At 37.4% G+C, this 26,373-nt stretch overlaps 1 protein-coding gene across 6 annotated transcripts in view; it reads right to left on the bottom strand.

The window, feature by feature from the left end:
- ldb1a (LIM domain binding 1a) overlaps positions 1 to 26,373 on the bottom strand; it is a 165,583-nt gene that overhangs the window by 27,135 nt on the left and 112,075 nt on the right. For all 6 annotated transcript variants that reach the window (XM_039775219.1, XM_039775212.1, XM_039775196.1 and 3 more), the window contains exons 5-9: positions 20,308 to 20,410; positions 13,367 to 13,539; positions 12,694 to 12,816; positions 12,392 to 12,475; positions 6,179 to 6,302 (exon numbers count right to left, since the gene is read on the bottom strand). In XM_039775219.1, the coding sequence (XP_039631153.1) occupies positions 6,179 to 6,302; positions 12,392 to 12,475; positions 12,694 to 12,816; positions 13,367 to 13,539; positions 20,308 to 20,410 (607 nt within the window). The remainder of the gene's footprint in view (positions 1 to 6,178; positions 6,303 to 12,391; positions 12,476 to 12,693; positions 12,817 to 13,366; positions 13,540 to 20,307; positions 20,411 to 26,373) is intronic.

Raw genomic sequence — 26,373 nt, forward strand, 5'->3', positions numbered from 1 at the left:
ACTGCAATTTGGTCCCAGGTAAAATCTTTCTAATGACTCCTTCATTAAAACTTACTAGAGACAGTAACACTGGACCACTACTTTCCAAAAGAGTGGCCCAATTAATTTGTTTGATACTGGATTCCCTCCTAATCCTGACTCCATTCCATTCCATTTTTTTGTTATTTTCAAACTGAAGAATTATGAAACTAAAAAGAAAAGTATATATGGACACTCCTAGAAAATTTAAATGACCCCTCAAATATCTGTACAAGAGTGGCTGGGCAATGTGATCTCTATGAAACTGAAACACCCCCTTATTACACTTTTTTTTTTTACGATAGCACATATTTAAAAAAGGTGGCAGTGAATTAATTAACAGCAGAACTGTAAGAGGCACCTCCTTCACCACCTGTATGGATAGCAGCTATAGTATGTACTACTGAAAAGTGAGAAAATCACTTTTTCATTTCTCTCATAATAAAACAAATTCTTTGAACTCCACATCTTGCTTTATTTGAGGTTCTATTCATTTCCTTTCAACGGGAAGTGCAAAATTACACTATTATTGTTTGTGATGCAGAAGGCAGCTTCTTGGTTTGGTCAGATTAACCCGTCTGACCGTAAGCCCAACCGCAGCAAAGACCCATGGAATTCAAGACTAGAGGGACTTGGCACAATGAATGATATTTTTTTTGTTTTGTTTGTGGAACAATTAAATTTCCTATTACATGCGTATTTTATGGAACAATAAAAGGACAACAATATATGCAGAATGGATTAAACTTTGGATGCAGGAATACAATACATGGAAAATGGCTCTATCCACATGCTTTTAAAACAAATGTTAATTCAGCTTACTATAAGACAGGAAGTGCAAAAAATTAAAAGTGGTAAGCTCGTAGGAAATCACTACTCCTATTGGATCCCACAACACATCTACTCCCTCTTCCCCTAAACTCTTTTTTCTGCTTGTATTTCATCAAATCCTGTTGCTTTTCCATTTTTTTCTGTGTCTCCTTTACTGCCTCCCTCCTTATTCTTGGTACTAGCCGTTTATTTGGGCCTCCATCCCAAAATAAAACACTTGCATTTTCTTCATTCTAGAGCTTTTCAAAGTACCTCTTCCATCTATTTCTGATTCCAACATGATCGTTCATGACCACATCTTGCTCATCTTTCACATCTGCTTTGTCTGACTAGAATCCTTACCAACCTTATTCCTAGCCTTTGCTATTCAAAATATAGCCACCAGGCTCTTACGATAAAGGTGCATGAGAGTGTGAGATACAAAAAACACAAATCAGTGCAAACGTTGCTTCGGAATAGTTTGGGTATTACTGTGTGGTCACGTAGGCACAATAGACAGAGAGGTTAGGAGCACGCGCTGATATAGCGCATTGCCGCGCCCACACAGAATAAAAAGCATTGTGCTCCGTGGTTACTCTCTCAGATGGACGTTAGCATATCATAATCCCTTGTACCAATAGCATGAGTTTTCCACATTCAACTTATACGACCGACACTGTAAAATACCAGAAATTATTTGGTAAAACCAAGCCCCGACTTATCCATGAGAAAACTTATCTGCGGGTATATTCGGTAGCTAATGATGCAAATTAAAATCTAACAATAGCAAATGTTACAAACCTAAGAGAGTGATTCTTTGACAAACCAGATTTTAAAAGCATGTTGTTCCAAAAAACATCTTTAAAGAGTATACGTTAAAACAATCTAAATTATCCTGGTATTCTTTAAAATTCAATAGTAGAGATATAATAATGTTTGATTCTTTTAATTTTTAGTAAGCAGTATTTAACAGTTATATAAAAAGTAGTGGACTGGGATTAATGTTTTTGCCATGGTACTGAAAGGTATCAAATATCACGAAATTTCACTGGTGCAGTATTGGTATCAATTACTAAAATCCTGGTATTGAGAAATCCCTAAATAGATGCCTACATCCAGTAATTATGTTCTCTTTACTTAATGATTTTTGGTACTGATAAATGCTCATTGAAATTATCCACCCTACAGTTTACAGAGTTGTTTCATGAGAGAATCGTATGGCTCTGTGGTGCTTCAAAGAGAGCTTCAGTTCATCTTTCAGTTCAATTTTAAAAGAAACTCACCAAAAATAAAAAAATTTGTCTGTAACTTAAATTGTTGAGTCTATCTTAAATAATACAGCAATATAGCAAAACTAAGAATAGACATTTCACTCCCTGGCCAACTTCTACTCACAACACATCATTATCTGCAGAATCCTAGTCTGATGTAACAATACCTCTAGCCAAGACCAGAAGGGTAAATAAAGATTTTTGGGCATAGCAGATATTGGTAATATTCTGCATAATGACATTGACGTTTTGCAGACTGAAAAGAAAAAAAAAAGTGTGTGCTATATGATCATTTAACAATTTTCTCAGATCAAGATTATATTTAAACTCTCAAAGTGCAAATGTTTGTTTGCTTGTACTTTATCATATAGAGCTGATGGTACACACACTCAATACCTACCAGTTTTGGATATTGTTAATTAAAATTGTTGATTTACAGCATCAAAGACAACTTAGAAATGTGAATAAATCATCCTGGGAAAGAGTATATGCTAAAGCTATTAAAAGCACCAACAGTAACTTTGCAGATAAACTTGGAGATGAAATCCAATTAACCCCAAGATTCTGCACTAAGGAAAAGTTTCTGGATGGGCATACAACAACAACAACAACATTTATTTATATAGCACATTTTCATACAAACAGTAGCTCAAAGTGCTTTACATATTAAAGAATAGAAAAATGAAAGACATAATTATAAAAAATAAATCAACATTAACATCGAATAAGAGTAAGGTTCAAAGAGTCATATAGAGTCATATAGAGCCATATAGAGTCAATATGGCTCATAATATATTTAATCTAGTTTGTGATGAAGAACTTTGCCTAATTTATCAATATACTTGGAAGTTCTAATTATTTTTCAAATCATCTCCAAAGGAAAAGTCAATTTAATTAAAAAAATAAATATTTCTACATATGAAATATAACTATTTCAGTAAGTTGTTCTTCTTAGTCAAGCTGGATTTGGAAATATAAGACCAATTGTTCTCAAATTTGTGAAATTTTGTTTCCATACCCTTTCTCTCTCCATGTCTAGCTTCACTACTATTTTATTGAGGAAATAACGCAAAAGCACTAGGCCTTGCCTCTCCAGGAGCTTCATGCATAAATGATGCATACGCCCGTTTCCACGTACACTTCGAAATGTGTAAAAACTAAACCTTGCGTAAAGCCACACACAATGCATATGCATGTTTCTGCTTGGTTTTGCAAAGTGGAAGCACCCAGCATCAAAGCAGTGCTTCTGTTTTTGTGTCTTTTCTATTTCTTTTCCATATTCAGATCCATGACACGGCTGTAATCAAATATATCAAAATTAATTGCATATCACTTACAAATTTAAGGCACTTGATTAAATCATTCTGTAACAATGTGCACGGAACAGCCAAACTATTCCAAATACCATAGCTGCTTTAGCATTGTTATAAGACATCACAAATCAAAGTATTAAAAGATAGCACATATTTACAGATGATTTATAGATGATGATGACTGGCCTCTATGTCAATGTCAATTTCCAAAAGCTATCCTCTTGGAGCTGTGTGCTGAACTGGCACCAGCTTCACAAAGGCAGACTTTGAGGAATTGTGCTCTACCTGCTCCTTTTTGCAAGTTCTGTCCAATCTCAGGTTTTTAGGCGCAGGAGCTTTCAAGGATTGTATTATCTGCTTGTCATCCAGATATATAAAATTTCCTTACACTGTGGTTGAAATGGAAAACAAAGAGGAATGCACAGCAACATCCAGTTTTCCAAATTTGATCGGAGCAGTCAAGCTACACGCACATTGCTATTGCAATGATGCATCAGCCAGGGATGAATCGCCAAAAGAATAAGCTGGCATTAGGCTCTTCCATCAAGTAGGAGAGCCTATAAAAAAAAAGCAGCCCTGCAAATGTCAAGCAGTCCTTAAAAGGAGAGTCACCTCAAAGACCCAAGTAAGGAGCAGAGAATCTATTGGTTGTGGTGCTTGATGCCAATACTATGCTATAAATGTGCCTGAATTTGCTTATGTAAATAGAAAGCATTTCCACTCTTTCACACTTTCCAATGTGCTGCTCTATAGTCCACAGAAAGTGTGCCGCATTGTGTAAGAATATAGCGTGCGGCATAATGTAGTACACAATCGTAGCTTCTCTGTATATGAAGAGATGCAGTATGATGAACCTGACCAGACCTACCAAATAATCAGCCAAATCAGGCAGCATTAGAATGCACCATTTACTTTTAACCAATTTATTTGATTTGTGCCCTTATATTCCTTGTTCATTGGCCATATCTCTTACAGCATCCACTGTGATTTTTGTGACTCCAGAACAGCATCCATCAGCACACAGCCAGATGGTCGTCCAGCGGTTTCCGAGGCAGAGGTATACATACGTGCAGCCAGCGCCTGAAGATATGCTGGGCACAGCAGCACCTTCACTGCCTGGATTCAGCCCCAGGTCCGCTAGCTAAGGAACCACAATCAACTGATAAATAGGGCTGGATTAACTAGAGCAAACTGCAGAACACAATGAAGATCAAAAGCTGTAACTCACAGTTTAAATAAATAAATCAAATATTTTAAATGAATTGTCTATTAAATAAACAATTTTCAAGATTGTCTAAATGACCAATATTTGACTTTAAGTGATAAAATATGGGCACTTTACCTATTCTATTATGTCTGGAAAGTATGTAGTACCATTTTAATCCCCAAAAAAAAAAAAGTCTGACTGATTAGTCAGACATGCTAAAAAAAACATTAGGTGAACAAAAAATGATGACCACAAAGAGAGAATTGCTATACACACATATAATATACGTGTGTGTGTGTATATATATACATACACACACACACTAGCCATGTGTGCCCAACTACATTGCGCGTGTTAAAGTTGTCTGAGAAGGGCTCCCTGTTTAAACGTGGCTGCCAGTCGTGAACTGGGCCCTTCGTCGCACAGCATTATGATTTTTTATAAGGTAAACAAAATAACAAAAGAAAACCCTTGGATATTGATTTGATAGGAACGGCCTACTCGGAATCACTGTCTGAATCGTAATTATGTGGTGGTGTAGGAGCATTTCTGCTTCTGTCCGTTCACAGTCCATCTCATTTTCATGATGCTGTCATTTCCTCTCACGATATCTTCTCAATCTTTCTCCAATCTCGCTGGTTGCTTTGTGGCAATCCAAAGAGTAAGGCAATATACACAGAGCAATGGTTGTAAAAGGGGGACACATAGGTATCCAGGCTCTTTAAAGCATAAATAGGAATCACTTCACTGACATGTGAGCAAGCCACGGTACAACTGTGAGACGCACAGTACTCACCGGCTACAACGTAACAATAATAATTTCCGGAACGTGCTGTTACGTTGTCATTCATTTTACCCACTGTCTTTCTCATTCATATGTTACGTAGGCACGTACCTTTTATCTTCGGCAATTTCATTCTCTTACCAGGCCTCAGGAGCTAACCAGCGTAACACTGTCCACCACCCCTTTCGTTATTCCAGCACATTGTTGACATCCGTGAGTAACAACAACGTACTAAACTGGAAGGTGGTCTACATATGCGTGGAATTCGCGGACAAACAAAGATCAAGATCTAAATGAAGATCTCTTTAGTTAATTTAAAGCACAACAATTTGTTTAGTTTGAATGTCTGTGTTTTGAGGTGTGACTGGAGTACTACAGTCTTCAGTAGTATAAGCCTGGAGGAGATTCTTAATGCAATGCCTATGTTTTAGCTGTCTCTGTACTGCCATCTAGTGCTTCTTCTAATTCATTTGCGGACAAACAAAGATCAAGATATAAATATATATATTTACACACATATACTGTACGTAGACACACTATATATGTAAAGATATCTGTGGCGTGCATCAGGCAATCAGTGTTGACACATCATTGCAGTATGTAAAGAATCCAATGTTTCTCTTGTTTGTCTATTGTTTATCTTGAAAATCTTATTGCTGTTTCATTACTATATTTCTACACAATTAACTGGTTAAAACATGTTTTCAGAGTTTTATTGTGTTTTCTCACAGCAGTTTAATATCTTCTACAGGGTTAACAAGCATTACACTCTTACCTGGTGGTGCTACCATTCTCTGCCATTTTTGAAAAAGGCAAGTCTTTAAACAGTCCCTGGGGCTTAAACTATAAGTTTTGTGTCTGGACATTAGTTCTTGCATGGGCTCCAAGATCACACACAGCTGGAGAAAGAAAACAAGAGTTAATGCACTAAACGCTTTAGCAGCTCAATCAGTAGTTATACTACTTTGGTTTTAAAAATAACTACTGTGTCACATTTCTGCACTAGAGCAAATTATGAAGCTTTAATGTGGCACTAAAAAACTACTGATCATTGCAAGAGAGGTAGACCAGAATATTTTAATGACCGTGAGTTTTAAATTCTTATCAACAGCACGATTTTTACTACCTACTTGTTCCAAGGTGATCTGTTTATTTGTGTTTGATCTGAACCAAAACTGAAATGATGTACTGAAAAGATATTTTAAAATTAAAGGTTTAAATGACACTGAAAGAATTATATTTAAGTTAGTTGATAATGAAATGGTGATAGTGTGTTTTAAGAAAAAATGTTATGTATTTAAAGAACATATACTAAATCTTAGGCATATCAGTTCATATCTGAAAATTCAGAAAGCAACTGGTGGCAAAATGGTGTGATTTATTGTCACCTAACAGTCTCATCAGCATAAGAACCACAAGCAAAGCAATAAAAGAACACAGACTCATTTTCTTTACGTGTTAATAATCTTTAATGTGCTGCAAACTGAAAAATTATAACATCCCTAAACATGCCTAGTGCAATTCTGGATTACTGTAGGGTGATGCAGCATATCCCAACAGCACTGGGTGCAAGACAGGAAACTGCCTTTAACAGGGCACAAGTTCACCGCAGGGCCAACTCACAGATAAACACCCATACAGGGCTAATTTGGAATTACCGGTTAACCTAACCTGCATATCTTTTGGGACTGGGAGGGAAACCATAGTAACTGTTGGAGAACCAATACGGCATGGGAAGAATGTGCAAACTCAAAGACGACAATAATTACATATGGGTGGCATTTAACATTGGAATCCCTGAAGCTTAGGAAAAAATTCATAACCTTAAATTACATTGCACCTCTCCATCAGTGTCTTTTGTTTTGCAAAAGTGTTGATCAGCATAAGCAGCCTGCTATCCTATCCCCCCCACCAAAGGAGCTAAAGTCAGTTGCAAAATTCTCAGAGTAGTGTGTTTATCTGGGTGTGAGGTGCTTGTATAGTGTAAATAATATATCAATACATGGAATACATACATTTCAAGTGTGTTCCGTGTCTACAACGATCTGTGTAAATGTAGGATAATAGGAGATGCAAGGAAAGAAATGTTGAACACATACCTAAAACAGAAACTTCTTTTGTGTTATAGTACTAATGACGTGAAGTGTATAACGTGTGAAGACTTTAGTCCAAATATCAAATAAACATCGCTTTTATTCAAGAATATAACCAAAGAAGAAAAAAAAATCATTCAATTTACATGTTGCTGTCAATGAGTTAAAAATCCAACCTCTAATATCAATCAAAAGAACATTAATATGTATTCTTAGATGGTGCAAAGGTAAGAACTACTGCCTAATAACCAAAAGATTCTGGGTCTGAGTCTGGGCGCTCCTCATTTTGAGTAATGAGCTGCTATTATTATTAAAAATTTTGAATATCACTACATAGCAGTTGAAATCAAACCAAAAAGGTAAATTAATATAATCAGCAAAAATTACTTCTCCTAGAATGAAAAGCTTTAACTGCTATTGCAATGTCCTTGAAGTAGATAAAGGAAATTGTGAAAGCCAAAAAAAAAAAAAGTCAGCCAGCAAATACTTTACAGTACAAGCATGCCAGCGGATATGTAAGAATATCTAAATATATAACGCAGAATTTTCACTGCTTCGTGGGTTTCTGGGGACAATGGGTCTTTTTACTTCTGGTACATGCTTCCTCAGTTGATTTGCCCAATTGATTTCATACAAGGAACGCTATTGCCGGATGGCAATAAGTTCCTGTGTGCTGATTTTGGCTCAGTGATGGAACGCCGAATTCGATTCTGCTGCGATAACCAGGAAATCTCGTCTCGCTCATTCAGCGTCAACGTGTTTTACTGTGTAAAGTGTTAACTTTTGTGCTCTTTTGTGTTTGTCTTTGTGCATAGTCAAGCCCTTCGTTATGGCTCCAAAACGGAAGATGCTAACGATTGCTGAAATGGTAAAAATTTTGGATATGTTGAAGGAAAGGAACAGCTACACCGCTGCAGGACGCCATTATGGCATAAATGAGTCCACGATTCTTTTTATGTAAAAAGGAGGAAAAGAATATAAGATCTACAGCTGGATGGAATCTGCTTTAGGGATTTGGATTGAAGACTGCCGGAAGAAGAACAATGGCAGTGCTACAAAGTCGCCTGAAGAGGCTCCTTTAGAAGAGCCGTAACGCTGGCCTTTGTTGTGCAGTAAAATTAAACTCATCGTTATCAGACAAGTCGTCGTGTCATTGTTGGTGAGTAACCATAATTCATTTTCTACGTACAGTACTTCGTATATGTACGTACATTTAGTGTCACTGTACACACATTTTACTGTATACAATTTTTCTTGCATTGTAAGAGAATATTGCAAGTATTTAAGTATTTATTGCTGGTAGCCAGTCTATCACAATGGCTGTAACATATGTAATATCGGAGACACTCGATATCTTTAAAATAATATTTAGGTTTTACTGTATATAAACAGTGTGTTTACATACATGATTTCAAAGAATCTTACCTAATATCTAAGAAAATACAAAAGGTTTATGCTATATAACTGTGCAGGAAATGTTTATAAGAGTGTGGGAGAGTTTATAAGGACTTAAATATACAGTAATCCCTCGCTATATCGCGCTTCAACTTTCACGGCTTCACTCTATCGCGGATTTTAAATGTAAGCATATCTAAATATATATCACGGATTTTTCGCTGGTTCGCGGATTTCTGAGGACAATGGGTCTTTTAATTTATGGTACATGCTTCCTCAGTTTGTTTGCCCAGTTGATTTCATACAAGGGACGCTATTGGCGGATGGCTTAGAAGCTACTCAATCAGAGCATGTTTTACATATTAACTAAAACTCCTCAATGATATAAGATATGCTTCCCGCTCGGTGCTTGATTGTTTGCTTTTCTCTCTCTCTCACCCTCTCTGACATTCTCTGTGCCTGACGGAGGGGGTGTGAGCAGAGGGGCTGTTTGCACAGAGGCTGTTTGCCTAGAGGATACAGACGCTCCTCTACAAAATGCCGGTTTATCGCGGTGCTTTGGCATACTTAAAAGCACGTATTGATTTTTTGATTGTTTGCTTTTATCTCGCTCTCTCTCTCTGACATTCTCTGCTCCTGACGGCGCTCCTTTGAAGAGAAGATATGTTTGCATTCTTTTAATTGTGAGAAAGAACTGTCATCTCTGTCTTGTCATGGAGCACAGTTTAAACTTTTGACTAAAGGGTGTTATTTCTTGTCTAAAGTGCTCTAATAATGTTAACAGTGTGGGAGAGTTTATAAGGGCTTAAAATATATAAAAATAACCATATGAACATATGGTTTTTACTTCGCGGATTTCCACCTTTCGCGGGGAGTTCTGGAAAGCAACCCCCGTGATCGAGGAGGGATCACTATAGTTGTTTCCCAGTGCCATTTGCTAGCACGCAGGAGCTGACTTAAAAGCCTGAATAGCACCTGTCCTTTTTGTCTGATTGCTTTGCTTCTCTCTCCTCTCCCAGACATCCTCTGCTCCTGTTGGGGGTTGTGCTCCCCTATGATGTTTGTGTATTCTTTAATAGATAACCAACTGCATACTGAGCTTGTTTTACTTCTGAAAGAGACATATTTGTTTGTTTGAAGTGTTTCAATAAAGTTCCTCTCTCTACATCCTCCTGTGTTTCTTTGCAATTCTGTGACCCAAGCGTGGAACACTGCAGCCTCACTGTTTCTGGGATTGAAACAGTGTCTGCGTTTACCTCTGTGTGTTTGCATGCTGCCAGTTTAAGCACAGTTGGCTCATGATTTACTTAATTTCATCCATGGCGTCAGTTGCACTTTGTATATATTGTTCCAGTAGTTTTTTTAAATAGTTTTTACAGTTCATTAGAAGTGTGTAAAATGATCAGAGTTGCAGTAATTGTGATGCTCTTTGCATGGAAAATAAATGTGTTCTCTTAAAATTTCACTTTTTTTATGAATTGTGACATTTACTTAAAGTGCAGCAAAAAAGTATTTCCCGTCCAGGGATGCATTAACCCCTAAGTATGTGGCAGTTTAAGGGTTAAAGCCCCAAGATGCAGTCAAAATGCCCTGCACCTTCTAAGGCTTCTGTCAATGAAAACGTGCTTGCATGGACTACAGTACATATAGCGGGAACATCGGTATTTTACATTCTAGCACCGCGGAAGACATAGCAGTACAGTATACAGGTTTATCGTTACGTACATTGTTTAGGCATTGCATTAAGTTGATTTTGAAATTCAAGTGTTTTGGGGGCATAAACTATAAAAATACATTTTTTTTAACCACATCCAAAATTTGCGGGTGCTCTAGGAACGTAACCCCCACAAATTTTGGGGGTGTACTGTATAGTGTATCTTCATAATGGTTTTAAAACTTTTTATGGTTTTGTACTATATTAGCAGAGTACATACCTCAAACATCAAAGATGGCATTTAATTTTAGCGGCAAATCTGTGCAGTGAGATATTAGACTAATGATATTTAGAGGTGAATTTGACACTTAAGACTCCTCAGGTAGTGTGGTAACAATTTGTAGATGATGTAGAATAAACAGAACAGCAAAAATTTAAGCAGGACGGACAAGAGGAAAGTAGTATAGTTAATGACAATGGTGTGCTAGCTGAGTTATGGTACACACATTGCAACCAGAGCAAAATGACAGCGCAGTATTATGGGTCAGAGCTCTTAAGGTATCACATACCTTGTCTTAGCAACTTTGCTTGCAAACAAAGCAACAGCATGTCAGTTAGCATGTCATTTATTATTAAAAATATTTGAGGGACAATAAGCAAACAAGCAGCAATGCATACTAATGTGTGGGGGAAATAAAAACCACTTGGGAGTAACTGTATACTTTTTGGATTAATAAAAAATGAATAATTTAAGATGACAAAAAATCTCTACTAAAATCTACAGCCAAGTTTTATTTTATCAAACTAAATACAAGCTTATTTGTGTCCTGCCATAAAAAAAACAACAAAAAAATCAAAAAGAGCTATGAATATAACCATACAGTGTCTCTACCTGAACAATTACACATGCTCATAAAAGTCTATACCATTATAACCTTCTGTAATGGAAACAATGAAAAAGAGTCATTTTTCAGCATATTTATCCTACTCAACTACCAGAACACGACAAGAAATGTTTTAAGTATTAGTGAAATGCTCTGCGCTAAAAATTATTTTGTCCAAAATGCAAGTCAGCCATAAGTGCTCATTCTTTTCTTCACTACTGGAGTAAATGTTTGTCCTGGTGGTTTTTCATATCCTTCGAACATTGTGTCTATAAGCCTTTGCTTGATCCACTTCTCTTTAATGTCCACATGTACCATATCTGGGTCATTTAACCAACTGAACTACAACTTCTTTCAAATTCAACTACAATCATGGACATGGACCAAGTTTCCCTGAATTCTGGTAATGCATGGGTGCATAAAACATTCCAAATTTAAGACTATATTTGTCAAATGACTCAAAGTACATTTGAGCACTGTACCCAGGATTCTAAATAACTACTTCAATTTCTTTATGTCCTTTATCATGAATTTTCCAACAAGTGTCCCTACCAGTTACAAATCTTTAAACATAACTATCAATTTCAAAATCAAGATCAATAAATTTACTTTATTTCTTCAGTATTCTGATACAGACCTTATTGGATTTAATCTTTGATAACTTTCTCCCTTTTATCTTTTTTGATCTTCCGGTCAGTAGGCTATATATGAAGCATACACTTAATGAATTATTTAACACACCCTATATAATGCTGTTCGCCTTTAGTCTGTTAATGATTTCAGGTGTAGGCACACATTCAAAATGCATAATATATTATTAAGTTTTAAAGTGCACCAGTTCTTCAACTCAAATCATAATAGGTACAGTTACAGAATTCAAAAAATAATGTAATAAACTGATATGTTTGTTTCCAGTGAAACAAACGTAATATAAAAAAAATATGACCACATTTTTTACTTACTCGGAGGTAGTTAAGTGTGGAATTTGAGAGGCCACATCTTGTAATATTTTTTGAAAGTTGATCTAACATTTGTGGATCTTGAGCCTATGAGAAAGCAAAATACAGCAATAAACTTTTCTAGTGTATTTTAAAAAATATCACTTAATGCTATAATTAAACATTACGCTTTTCTGAATTTAATTAACATCAACAAAATTATTTTAATCAGCAATATTAAATTGTTAGGCAATTCCCTAGCATTACATAGTAAAGTCAGAGCATCATGTATGATGCAGGAGAAAGTCAATATAAAATAAACTCACATGCATGGCCAGGATACTGCGAGGAATAAGTTCTCGGTGCTGTCGTATGCTAAAATGCCACGTCTTTATCCTCATCATGTCATCAAACATAAATTCCAAATATAATCTGCCTTCTACGCATACCTGGAAACAGAGGAAAAAATCGTGCTAAAAGAACAGCAGTAAAGTCAAATGTGTAAAATGATGAAAGGTAATCAGCAAATAAAGAGATTAAACATTCTTTTCGTTGGATAGATTTAATTTCCACAAAATTCCAAATGACATTTGTAAAAGCATAATTTTAACAATATAATGTTAAAATAATAAAATATAATGGACAATGGAAAGCATAAATAATTTGATAATATTCAGTAAATTCATGGTCACCATTTAAATGAATAAGCAACACGGAAATTTTAACAATAATAAATATTTCCACACCAGACACAAACAATTTTAAATGTATATAAGAACTGCTAATACTTAATGCTCAAAAGTTGCATCAGAAATGTGAACAAAGCTACAAGAAAATGAAAAATTAAAGCCAAACATAATAAATGTCATTAGTTTCTTCTGTGAAAATCAGAATCAACTTCAATCTACTGCTTAATCCCAGTAAGCTCAATTTAAATAAATAAGCAGTTTTAGCAGTTGCAGAGCCAAGCAGAAAACAGTACACAGTGAAAATAAATACCTGTGTGAACATGGGTTTTCCATTTTGTGTAACCATCGTACACTGATCACAATCCAGAGACACAAAATTATTGTGAAAAGACTCCTTAGGGTGTTTTAAGACATAATAGAGTTCTGTGGCTCCCCCCTCAAAGATACTGCGAAAATAGCGAGGAATCAACGTCCGGCCAATTGCTGTGAAGTAAAAAGGAGGATATAGTTTAGTGGTTTAACAAACAAGCACTTTTTCTTCTGATTTTTCCACAGGGATTTTGCAGGCTGCTGGTTGACATGCTGTTCATCAAAATTATAAACATATAGATAACGTGAATAACAAAGAAACAAAGACACGCGTTTTCGTTAAGTTACAGGTAAGCAATTTTCTTCTTTTCCAAGGCTGTGTTTTTTTAAGTTCCATTGGCCAGATATGGAATGTTTTCGTTTTGATATATGTATGTAAAAATATGCATAAAACACATGTCAGGACATATTAAGCCTAAGGACAAACCCAAAATGAGGATGGGGCAATAACAAAGACATTTTTTTAATAACCGTCAACAAATTCAGTATGGCGGTCAGTGTGTATATATATATATTGTGGCGGGTGGCCGTGTCTCATGCCTGGCCAGGACGCCCCTGCTGCATATGTTACGGGGGAGCAACCACGGGCAACTCAATACCTCCCCTGGGATGCTTGGTGGCAGCCTCTCTGGCCGGCAGTGATGCCTCAAAATCCCACAGAGCTCCATGGGAGATGGAGTCCTTAGTAGCCGTCAGGGGGTGCTGCATGGATTCCACAGCCCAGCTGGACAACTCTTCAGCCCCACCCGGAAGTTCAATTGGAACCAGGTGGTCAAGCATCTGGAATGCTTCCGGGCTGGCTATAAAAGGGGCCAGCCACCACCACTCAGTGGCCAGAGTCGGGAGGAGAGGACAAAGCTTCAAGGGAGGAGTGGTGGTGCCAGAAGGGCGTGTGTTGGTTTGATTAGTCTGTGCTTACTTGGACTGAGTTGAGGCTGGGGGGGGGGATCACGGGGAAGACGTGCCCTCCAGCTGAAGAAAATAGTCTTATTGCACTTCAAAGAGTTTAAGAAAGAACGGCAGGGTATACAGTATATAGCAGTGTTTCCCAAACTCGGTCCTAGGGACCCCCTGTGGCTGCAGGTTTTTGTTCCAACCAGATTCATAATCAGTGACAACACCTGATAACACTGAGATCATTTAATTAGTTGGTATTATTTTTTCTTTTATTCAACATTCAGAAAAGCATAGCAGTATGATTTTACATTTATAAGACATTTATAAGTATTTTTTCTTTTGCTATAGATTTAAATGCTTAACTCTGTTTTGTTTATTTCATTATACTTTGCCCTTTCTCTGTGCAGTTTTTCCCCCTTCGTTGTATCTTAATAATGACAATTTAAAACAAGCAGATCAGACACCCAGGCAAACAGCACTTAATAATCAAAGGCTGTAACTACTTTAGCGTCAGACCCACTAATTAGTAAATGATGGATTAATTAAACAATTAGAACACCTTGAAAAGTAAAATCAAAATCAAGATGAAAATACTGTTAAAAAGAAAAAAAACATTATTCCTATATAACTGCTTGGTACATTTTAATATTATTTTTTTAGCAAACTTAGTTTTCTAATTTCTGTATTGTTCCCAAAACACAGAACTTGGGAAATATCAGTTCACTTAATTAGCCCAGGAGTTCAATTAAAAACAGAAGCTGGTTGGAACAAAAACCTGCAGCCACAAGGGGTCCCCAGGGCCGAGTTTGGGAAACACTGGTATATAGCATTGTACTAAACCAGATAAACAAATAAATGAGAGTAAGATAGTAAATTCAGAGAAAAAGCCTAACAGACAACATAATTGATGGTCTAGCACACACACACAGAGGTTACATGAGCATCTTGACATAAAGGTAAACTGAGAGAAGGGTAATAAAGTCAGATAGAGCTGAAAGCCTTCCTGAACAGATGAGTTTTGAGTTGTTTTTTAAAAGAATTCATGGAGTCAGCTGACCTGATTAATTTCAGTAGGTCATTCCAGAGTCTGGGCGCTATACAGCTGAAGGCCCTGTCACCCATGGAGTGTAGATTAGTGTGGGACACAACAAGATTGCCAGAATCAGAGGACATTAGTGGGTGGAGAGGCACATAGTGATGGAGAAGGTCACTGATGTAGTTTGGTGCAAGGTTGTTTAAGGCTTTGTAGGTTATTAGTAGAATTTTATATTCGATTCTGTAAGACACGGGGAGCCAGTGAAGGCAGAGCAGGATGGGTGTGATGTGTTCACTGTTGCCGGTTCGAGTAAGGACTCTTGCAGCAGAGTTTTGAATAAGCTGGAGCTGTGATATAAGATTAGAAGGGGCACCTGCCAGTAAGGAATTACAATAATCGATGTGGGATGTGATAAAAGCATGGACAAGTTTCGCAGCATTAGAAAAGGAGAGGAAGGAGCGAACACGGGATATGTTACGGAGGTGAAAGTAAGAAAGTTTCTTAATGTGATTTATGTGGGCGGAATAAGAAAGGGAGTAATCAAAATGACACCAAGATTCTTCGCTGTAGAGGCAGGTCTGATGAGATCACCGCCAAGATGGACTGGGAAGGAGCTCATTTTATTAAGTTGCACTTTAGTCCCAATTTGCAGGAGTTCAGTTTTGTTGCAATTTAATTATAAAAAGTTCTGCTCCATCCAGGTTTTAATTTCACTAAGGCAGGTTGTGAGCTGAGAAAGCTCTGATAAAGTTCCACTTTTAACATTGAAATAGAGCGGAGTATCGTCTGCATAAAAATTATAACCCAGTCCAAAACTACGAATAATATGGCCAAGGGGAAGCATATAAGTATGTAAGAGAAGAGGGCCAAGGACAGAGCCCTGAGGAACTCCTTGTGTGACTGGCACTAAGCTGGATCTGTTGTTACCAAGACTAACAAACTCTTGCCTATCAGTCACATAGGACTTGAACCACTTGAGGGCAGTGTAAGAGATAACCAGCATGTTTTCCATTCTGGACAGTAGAATGTCATGTCTGACAGTGTCAAATGCTGCACTGAGGTCTAAAAGAATTAATATGCTAGTTTGTCCAGAGTCTGCTGCCATAAGCAAATCATTGGTTACGAGTAGCAGAGCAGTTTCACAGCTGTGCTGCGCCCTGAAACCAGGCTGAAAGGGTTCCATCAAATTATTAGAGGTTAAGTAATTGGTGAGTTGGGAGGCTACAACACGCTCAAGAACTTTTGACTGAAAAGGTAAGTGTTAAATAGGCCGAAAATGGTTAAGATTGTCAGCATTAAGACCAGACTTTATTAACATTGGGGTTATAGAAGCGATTTTAAAAGTGAGTGGCACAAAGCCAGTGTCAAGGGATGAGTTTATTATTGTTGTAATAGTCAGGATTATGGCATGAAGGCAGGATTTAAGTAGTGTGCTGGGGATGGGGTCCAGTACACAAGAAGTCGGCCTCATCTTACAAAGCAGGTCATTAACAAAAGCAGATGTGACTGGTGAGAACTTAAGAGAAGGAGCTGGATGGTTTGGGAAAGCAGGGAAAGATGTAAACAGATGATGTATTTATGTTAGTTGAATTGTTTAGATCTTTAATTAATTGTGTTACGGAACAAGTGGAGGAATTTCTCACAGATACATATACTGTATATGTATATAAATAATATATTAATATAAATAAATATAAATATAAATGACTGGGAAACAAAAAAAGAAAATCGCATAAATGTATTTAATCAAGATATACTGCATCTAACATGTTAAACAAAATGTAATTACAAAATAATACATAAATCATGAAGTAAATACACACTGAATCACAAATATAATGTAGATTCAACACAAAGGAAATTTAAAAAATTGAATAGTTTTAACTTAAACAACAACCTTAAGCTTGAATTTTTAACAAAATATTACTTGAGCAAGTTCAACCTGAATTTGAATGCCTTCCTAAAAGGTAAGATAAAAAGAAGGCAAAAAGTAAAGAGGCCAAAGTATTAATTATCAAATTGCTGTATCATATGAGTCACAGATGTGTCAAAGTAAAAATTAAACGATCAAAACAGCTGTTGACTTTGAATGTACTGCTAAAGACTGAATTAACTGAAAGAATAACCATCTCTTAAATGGGCATACATTAAAACCTGTGTTAAAATTCTGCAAATATTATCCTCAATTGTTCATTGCCATCAACAGTTTCATAATTGTACTCTAAACAAGTGTTGGTCAACTGGTGTGCTGTGGAAATAACAGTGCGATACCCCTGGAACCTGTCCGAGAAGGATGGGACTACCTGGAGAAGGCGATATAAAAGCATCTCTGTGACTGACTTAAATTTATTTGCACTCAAAACGACTCTAAACCCTCTATACTGTCTTCTGCTTCAGTTTTATGGCCCAGAAGCATGCCACTATTTCACTGTTGCTGTTACTCCCCTCTGTTCACTCATGCTGTTCCTTCTTGTCTGCACTTTTGCCAAAGCCGCCTGTGCGACTCCAGTGCTCTGTGACTGTCACCAGCGCCAAGTGCTTCCGTTACAGCACCTTCCACATTCAAACTAGTCTCCTGTGCTTTTTCCACTAATTTTCCTAGGACTTCCTTCTCTCTCTCTGTTTTATTTGTATAATGCTCAGTAGGTGTCTGTGACGATGTGGGTTCAGGCTCCACACTCCCTTTGATATTGGAAGCACATGAACCCAACACCGTCGATAATGTTGCCGAGTGAGCTAGTCAATGGAGGCAAATTAAGCATCTGAGCAAGGGGAAGGCAAAAAGTGCAAAAGTGCTTTTATTTATAATTGTCCATCAAATCAAAAACAGTGTTCCAATAAATAGTGCAGATCTTCAATAAAATAAATAATCCATTAAAAGAACACGTGGGGGTTAAAACTCAATAGAAAAAACAATCCTTAAAATCGGAGGTTAAATCTTCTTATGGAATCAATCTTAAAACACTAACACAATCCGGTGCCTATTTTCTGTATGCGTCTCACCTGCTTATCCCGTACGGGCTTAGCAGCAGGCAAGACGCTCTCTGCAGCTGCCCTCCTACATCACACGCTCGAGACTGGAGACCTCCCGATCCCTGGCTTCGGTCTGGCACTCATCCCAGTCCCCGAGACTTGATTACCCTCAACGGCCAGGTCGCCCACGTTGGGGATTCCATCACCAAGTCTCCCGACTTCCGCTGCCTTTTTCATGGCCTCTCTGCGGCCCGTCGCTTTCACCTTGTCACTCCCGCTACCAGATCACTCAGCGGGAGCGACATCTACACAAACACCTGGGTGTCGGCCTAACACCCAGCTTCCTCGCAGCTGCCCACGAGAGCTCGATCGCGTGCTCACCACACGCTCCGCGTGTCCGTCTCTCTCCTGCACCGCTTGCTTCCACGCTCCCTGTAACCTCCGTCCTCTCCTTTCCTTTCTCTCCGATCGATTCTCTCTCTTTCCTCTTTCTCCCCAACCGACTTGCGCTTCTTTTAAAAACGTGAGGGGCCATCACAGCTGCAGCATTAGCCACGGGAGCAATCACGAATGTGGGCAGTTCCTCACCTGTGCACACGGTGAGAAGCGCCCACATCGACGACTGCCCGCTGCTGCTAACAACGCCCCCTCACGAAGCCGCCTCGGGTGCGGTGATTATTTATTTAAAATCAATGGCCTTTTCTCCACGAGCTGTGGACCCATAACACCACAGTGTCCAGGCACATGGCCCTCTGCATCTCCAGCCTGATCATTACACGATTATTGTTTCATAATGTTTTATTAAAAAAAAGAAAACAATTATAATAATATAAATATTATATTATTGATAGCATTGCAATATTCCTGTATACATGTTGTGAGTCTTTTATATGTTTGTTCCACGTGTACCACTAGGCTGCATTACATGGAATGCTGTAAACTGTGTTTCTTTTCTTTGCAGTCAATTTTTTGCTTTTGGCATTGAAAAGGATAGTCTGTAAAGTGTTTGTGGGTTTATGCACTATCTTGATCAGGGCTGGATCACTTTAGAATATCAGCAGGGAGGCTTGGAGTGCAAAGAAACACCCGTGTCTGGGTCTTTGGGAACCACCACAGGGCGCTGTCAGGGAAGGGCTGCCCTGGTTTGTGTACGATCCAGAAACACTCCAGAGGAATGAGACAGCTTTAAAGGAAAGGTTGCTTAGGTCACTTCGATTTTCAGGGTGTCTTTGAATTCAGCCCTCTGTAGGTTGATAAATTTCATTTCCATCAAATGTGGCATCCTTTCGCTCCTAACACATGACACAGTCCATATCAGTATAGATATCCAGCACGATTTTTTTCCCCATTGAGATCTGATGCGTTTTCAAAGTGTTCCTTTCATTTTTTGAGCAGTTTATATAGAGACAGACATACATAAAAACAAAACAGTTTGAACATGCTCAAATAAACATGGGAAAAAGAGATTGAATCACCTTTTTTACCAGTTTCTTTTTTCCTTCTGTGCACAGTGTGTAATTAACATGTTTTAAGATTTTTTTGACTAAGTACAAATTTCTTTCTAATCCTTTCTGCCTTGTGTGATGACCACTTTACTACCACTATTTATTTAGCAGTCTATGTTCTTTTTTTAAATCTAATTCCTTTGAAACTGTACTTGTTCATCTCATGTCCTCAGCTAATAACTGTACATTCCCTATTGTATGAGCATTTTCAGTAGCAGATTGCTGCTGCTACTCAGGTACAGATATATTTGGACTAATCACCTGTATCATTTATATCTAGGAATCTTCATTAAAGTTCCACATATAGTGGTGAGCCAAGCACTCTGTTGACTGTTGACTGAGAGGTATAGTCTGTTTGGGCACTTTTTGTATTACCTATGCTTGAATAGTTGTTTGCAGCTAAACATTGTAAAAGCATAGTGTACATTACGTAAAAATAAACAAGTTTATAAAAAATTGACAGGATCATACTGTATCTTTTTGGCCCATCTTCCAGACAGAATGTGATGGTTAGCATGGCATCATCTTCAAAAAATTCTGTTGTGAAGGCATCCCACCAAAGATTGTCACATTCCTGTAGTAAAAACAAGGCACAGGGAAATGGGGTGGGACATAAAACAGTTGCAGACTGTTTTTAAGTAATTTCTGCATGTAACTAAAGAGCAGAACCTAAATAATGTAAGAACAACTTCAAGGATGCATGAAACCTTTTATTCTATCACAAGAAAAAGGCAAGTAGTTATTTTATTCCACTTTGGTAATCCAATGAGAATATTGTGTGCATCCGGAAAGTATTCACAGCACATCACTTTATCCACATTTTGTTATATTACGGTCTTATTCTACAATGGATTAAATTCATTTTTTTTCCTCAGAATTCTACACACAACACCCCATAATGACAACATGAAAAAAAAATTTATTTTTAATAAATTTGCAAAAATCTCAAGTAAACTTTTTTGCCGTTGTCATTATGGGGTGTTGTGTGTAGAATTCTGAGGAAAAAAATTAATTTAATCTATTTTGGAATAAGGCTGCAACATAACAAAATGTGGAAAAAGTGATGCGCTGTGAATACTTCCCGGATACACTGTATAAACACTTCATTAGAAGCCAACTCAGATGAGACTTATTTCCATTACAACAGCATATTGTTTTTGTGAAATAAACGAACATTTCATAAGTAAAATGGAAACACATTAAGGCTTAGTTGGGGTAGACAAGCCCAACAGCTATTAGATTTTCATTGCTGGTAACCTATAATAAGATTAAGGTAAAATTTCCATCTTCTACTCAGCCTGTTGATTCAAGTGAAACTTTTTTTTGAAATGCAGCATACAAGTAAACCTTTAATTTACGAATCTTGATTTAGGCTAGCAGATTTGGGGTGAAATAGCCACTTCAAATTTTTATATTTTATGTTAGGGAGTAAGTATGTCCAAAAAGCAATAAAATGCTTTATTAGTTAAAAAAATCCTAAAATCATTCTTGATTAACATTATCTCTAACATGGGTGTGGCATACTATTTGAAAAAACAGCTGAGCAAACTCACACTGGATTTTTATGTATAAATTCTAATCAAATGTACTTCCATCTCACCCACTGGAAGGCAAGTCTTTTCATTTGGAAAGACAGACAGATAGACGTAACACTATGCAATAGCAACCTAAAAAAGATATCACCAGACAGAAGAGCAGGCCAAGGAATATGAATATACAGTAGTTCTTATATTATCAAATTAATTTAAACGATAACTTCAGTAATTTTCAAGCTGAAGTTATTTCTGTTTACTATTACCTCACAAAAATGGAATATATCCATTTGCCATGCAAATTTATGTTCTAAAGTTAAGTGTTTTCTACAAGTTTAAAACAATATCTTGCCTGCACTCACATTTTACAATGGAGGCTAATGCAGCATGGGACGCCACTAGAAAATAATAATAATAATACATTTTATTTATATAGTCCATGCTCAAAATGTCCCATGTCAAAATAAAAACATACCATGTATATACGTTTGTGAAGAAATAACATTGACTTGAAAAATACTGAACTTAACCTTTAATACAGTTTAATTCATATTTCTTTGGATAGTCAGAAAGGACAAAAAGTCCACAATAGAATTTAGTTAAGTACAGGTAGAAATTGCCTAAAAAGCTCAGTAAGTCATAATAATTTGAAAGTGGTTTAGTGTAAGTCAGGAATTTCTATTCTTTATTTTAACCCATGTAACTTGTTAAAAAATACAGTGGGATGCAAAAGTTTGGGCAACCTTGTTAATAGTCATTATTTTCCTGTATAAATCGTTGGTTGTTACGATAAAAAATGTCAGTTAAATATATCATATAGGAGACACATACAGTGATATTTGAGAAGTGAAATGAAGTTTATTGGATTTACAGAAAGTGTGCAATAATTGTTCAAACAAAATCAGGCAGGTGCAAAAATTTGGGCACCATTGTCATTTTATCGATTCCAAAACTTTTAGAACTAATTATTGGAACTCTAATTGGCTTGTTAAGCTCAGTGACCCCTGACCTACATACACAGGTGAATCCTATAATGAGAAAGAGTATTTAAGGGGGTCAATTGTAAGTTTCCCTCCTCCTTTAATTTTCTCTGAAGAGTAGCAACATGGGGGTCACAAAACAACTCTCAAATGACCTGAAGACAAAGATTGTTCACCATCATGGTTTAGGGAAGGATACAGAAAGCTGTCCCAGAGATTTAAGCTGTCTGTTTCCACAGTTAGGAACATATTGAGGAAATGGAAGACCACAGGCTCAGTTCAAGTTAAGGCTCAAAGTGGCAGACCAAGAAAGATTTGGATAGACAGAAGCGAATGGTGAGAACAGTCAGAGTCAACCCACAGACCAGCACCAAAGACCTACAACATCATCTTGCAGCAGATGGAGTCACTGTGCATCGTTGCAACCATTCGGCGCACTATATAAGGAGATGCTGTATGTGAGAGTGATGCAGAGGAAGCCTTTTCTCCGCCCACAGCACAAACAGAGCCGCTTGAGGTATGCTCAAGCACATTTGGACAAGCCAGCTTCATTTTGGAATAAGGTGCTGTGGACTGATGAAACTAAAATTGAGTTATTTGGGCATAACAAGGGCGTTATGCATGGAGGAAAAAGAACACAGCATTCCAAGAAAAACACCTGCTACCTACAGTAAAATATGGTGGTGGTTCCATCATGTTGTGGGGCTGTGTGGCCAGTGCAGGGACTGGGAATCTTGTCAAAGTTGAGGGACGCATGGATTCCACTCAGTATCAGCAGATTCTGGAGACCAATGTCCAGGAATCAGTGACAAAGCTGAAGCTGTGCCGGGGCTGGATCTTTCAACAAGACAACGACCTGAAACACTGCTCAAAATCCACTAAGGCATTCATGCAGAGGAACAAGTACAACGTTCTGGAATGGCCATCTCAGTCCCCAGACCTGAATATAATTGAAAATCTGTGGTGTGAGTTAAAGAGAGCTGTCCATGCTCGGAAGCCATCAAACCTGAATGAACTAGAGATGTTTTGTAAAGAGGAATGGTCCAAAATACCTTCAACCACAATCCAGACTCTCATTGGAACCTACAGGAAGTGTTTAGAGGCTGTAATTTCTGCAAAAGGCGGATCTACTAAATAGTGATTTCATTTCTTTTTTGTGGTGCCCAAATTTATGCACCTGCCTGATTTTGTTTGAACAATTATTGCACACTTTCTGTAAATCCAATAAACTTCATTTCATTTCTCAAATATCACTGTGTGTGTCTCCTATATGATATATTTAACTGACATTTTTTATCGTAACAACCAACGATTTTTACAGGAAAATAATGACTATTAACAAGGTTGCCCAAACTTTTGCATTCCACTGTAAAGACAAACAGAGCATAGCTTCTTACACTGGTATATAATCACTGACACTTCTCATACATATTCAATAGCATTGGAGCAATATTGTTAAACTGTCACCAACAGATATACAATGTAGTCCAATAACCATTTGTACCTGTAACAGCAACGCTAACAAAATACTTGTGGTGACATCAAGACCCAGTGTTTTTAGGAGTACTCGCATAATATGAGGTGGAAAAGGAGTGAATTAAAAATGCAAAAATGTGCCCATATGTTTCTGTAAAAGTGCCAAAAAAGTCCAGAGTTTGTAATTCAGAACAGTGAAGCTGATATCACATTACACAACTTCTAGCTGAATGGCATATGAAACCTCACAACTGCTTCAACTGATTTTGTTGCTAAAGCATGTCAATTTACAAGATTAGAAATCTCTGGACATGTCTAATTACCCAAATCTGTGATGAATTTCGAGCACAGTTTCACACTTACAAAGCATCATTAGCTTGCCCTTTAATCTGCCTTTTTTTTTTCTCTTTTCCATTCTGTTGTGGTACATAAAACACAAAATATCTGATAGATGAGCGTCTTTTTCTGTTTTCGGGAGGTCCAAAACACATGCATTCCTTATATCTTGTTGGTGTATTATATACATTGTACTTCAGAGTGGGCACTCATTGGTTGTCACCTTCCATGCACACAGAACCTTGAGATTAAATTTAAACGTCAGGATAAATTGTGAATTAGCTGAACTGAGTCAATGAGTATGGGTTTTTCCAACTGATGACTTAGGAAAAAGATACAATAATTACAAATAAGCATGGTTATTACAACCCTGCTACACTGGTGTCTAAAGCCTTAATATACTGAATGAGAGACCTCTTCATGCCTTACCAAGTCCTCCCTCCACATCATCAAATTCGAGCCCTTGTTATTAAAATATTTCAATTCACTACACCAACCTTGCTTACTGCTGCCCTACACTTAAGTGTTACTTTTGAACCCATTATTCATTCTACTGTATTAAGTGAACCTGCTAATTATGAATACTGCCAGACCTCACTTTTATATGGACAGCATTTTAATTGATTATCAAATTGGGATGATTTATTATTGCCTGATGGGAGGGTTTTTTTCTGCAACTATAAAGAGCGTATTAACACTCGAATTCCTGAAGCCTACAAAAAAAAAAAACTTGTAATCCCAGCCCACCTTAAATGCATTTCGCACCTCTCCAATAGCATTTTTTGTTTTATAATTGCGTCTATCTGCACAAGCAGTCTGCTATTCCATTTTCCCGCCTTCACGGAGTATAGCTTGGGCAAAAAGTTCTCCCAGCTCAAGCCAAAGCTCCTAATATGCGTGTGAGATCTGGAGTTGTATAGCATAAATAATACAGTATATCATTATTTGGAACACATGCATTTCATGTGTGTTCCTTGTTTACAAAGATCTGGGTAAGTGTAGGATGAAACGAAATGTGAGAAAAGTGAGAAAAGCTGAACACAGAAACTATTTCCATGTTATTATAATAATGACGTGAAGTGTATAATGTGTGAAGACTTTAGTCCAAATATTAAATAAACACATGCGCTTTTATTCAAGAATATAACCAAAGAAGAAAAAAAAAAGCATTTGATTTACATGTGGCTGTCAATGGAAGTTTACACGGATTCTTGAATGGTGCAGAGGCAAGAACTGCTACCTTATAACCCAAAGGTTCCAGGTTAGAGAACGGGCGTTCCGTGTTTTGAGTACTAAGCCGCTATTATTATTTCTACAATATAATAAAAACATACATTTGATTTGAGTCTGTAACACCCGGTGTAATTTTTGGCTACTTGTAAAAGTTAAGGCTTGTTTTTTTATTATTCAGTTTTATTCTGTTAATGACGTTCGCGTGGTACACGGTAACTTGCCTCTCCCTCTCTGAGTTGATGGCATTTATCTCCATTCTTTTCACAAGAGCAGCGCTGTTGATGACACCTGCTCAGAACTATTTGTTCTAGTGGCAATGAAAGATACAATGTCCCATGACCGCTATCAGACTAGACAAAGGCAGACAAAGGCATGACCGTAGCATCAGATAGCTTCTTCACAGCGCTTTTGCTGGCTAAAAGACTGCTGCACTGCAACGCCACTCTGCTTGGCACCATAAGTAAAAAGGGGCTTCCACCTACAGCTAAAGTCACTTCAGTACGCGAGCAATTTGCCATGCTAGTGTTTAGATCTGACAGTGTCGTGCTGACAGTATATGCACCCAAAAAGAACAAGCCTTTGATTTAAGTCTGTAACAGCCGGTGTAAAGTTTGGGTGCAGAGTTGTGTTGCAGAGCAGTCTTATTAGTTGATGGAGAGGTGTGAAGGGATTTAAGGTGGGCCGGGATTACGAGTTTTTTCATAGGCTTCAGGAATTCTAGTGTTAAAAATACAAAATTTGGTCACCATCATATAGCATGCACCCAGAAATGAACATAAAAATGATCATAATCTTGAAATAAAGCTCCCCTGATAACAGTGGTAAAGACCCAAGAACACTCAAATATCATTAACAGTTATGCTCCAGGAGGCACTACTGAACTCTTTCCAGGCAATTTAGAAAATTAGATTGCTCTGTAATACAGTACTATTTAGAGCTACAGTATTTCTTTAAACATTTTTAAAATAACTTTTTGACTG

This window comes from Polypterus senegalus, chromosome 1, assembly GCF_016835505.1.
Source record: "Polypterus senegalus isolate Bchr_013 chromosome 1, ASM1683550v1, whole genome shotgun sequence".
Classification (NCBI taxonomy): domain Eukaryota; kingdom Metazoa; phylum Chordata; class Cladistia; order Polypteriformes; family Polypteridae; genus Polypterus; species Polypterus senegalus.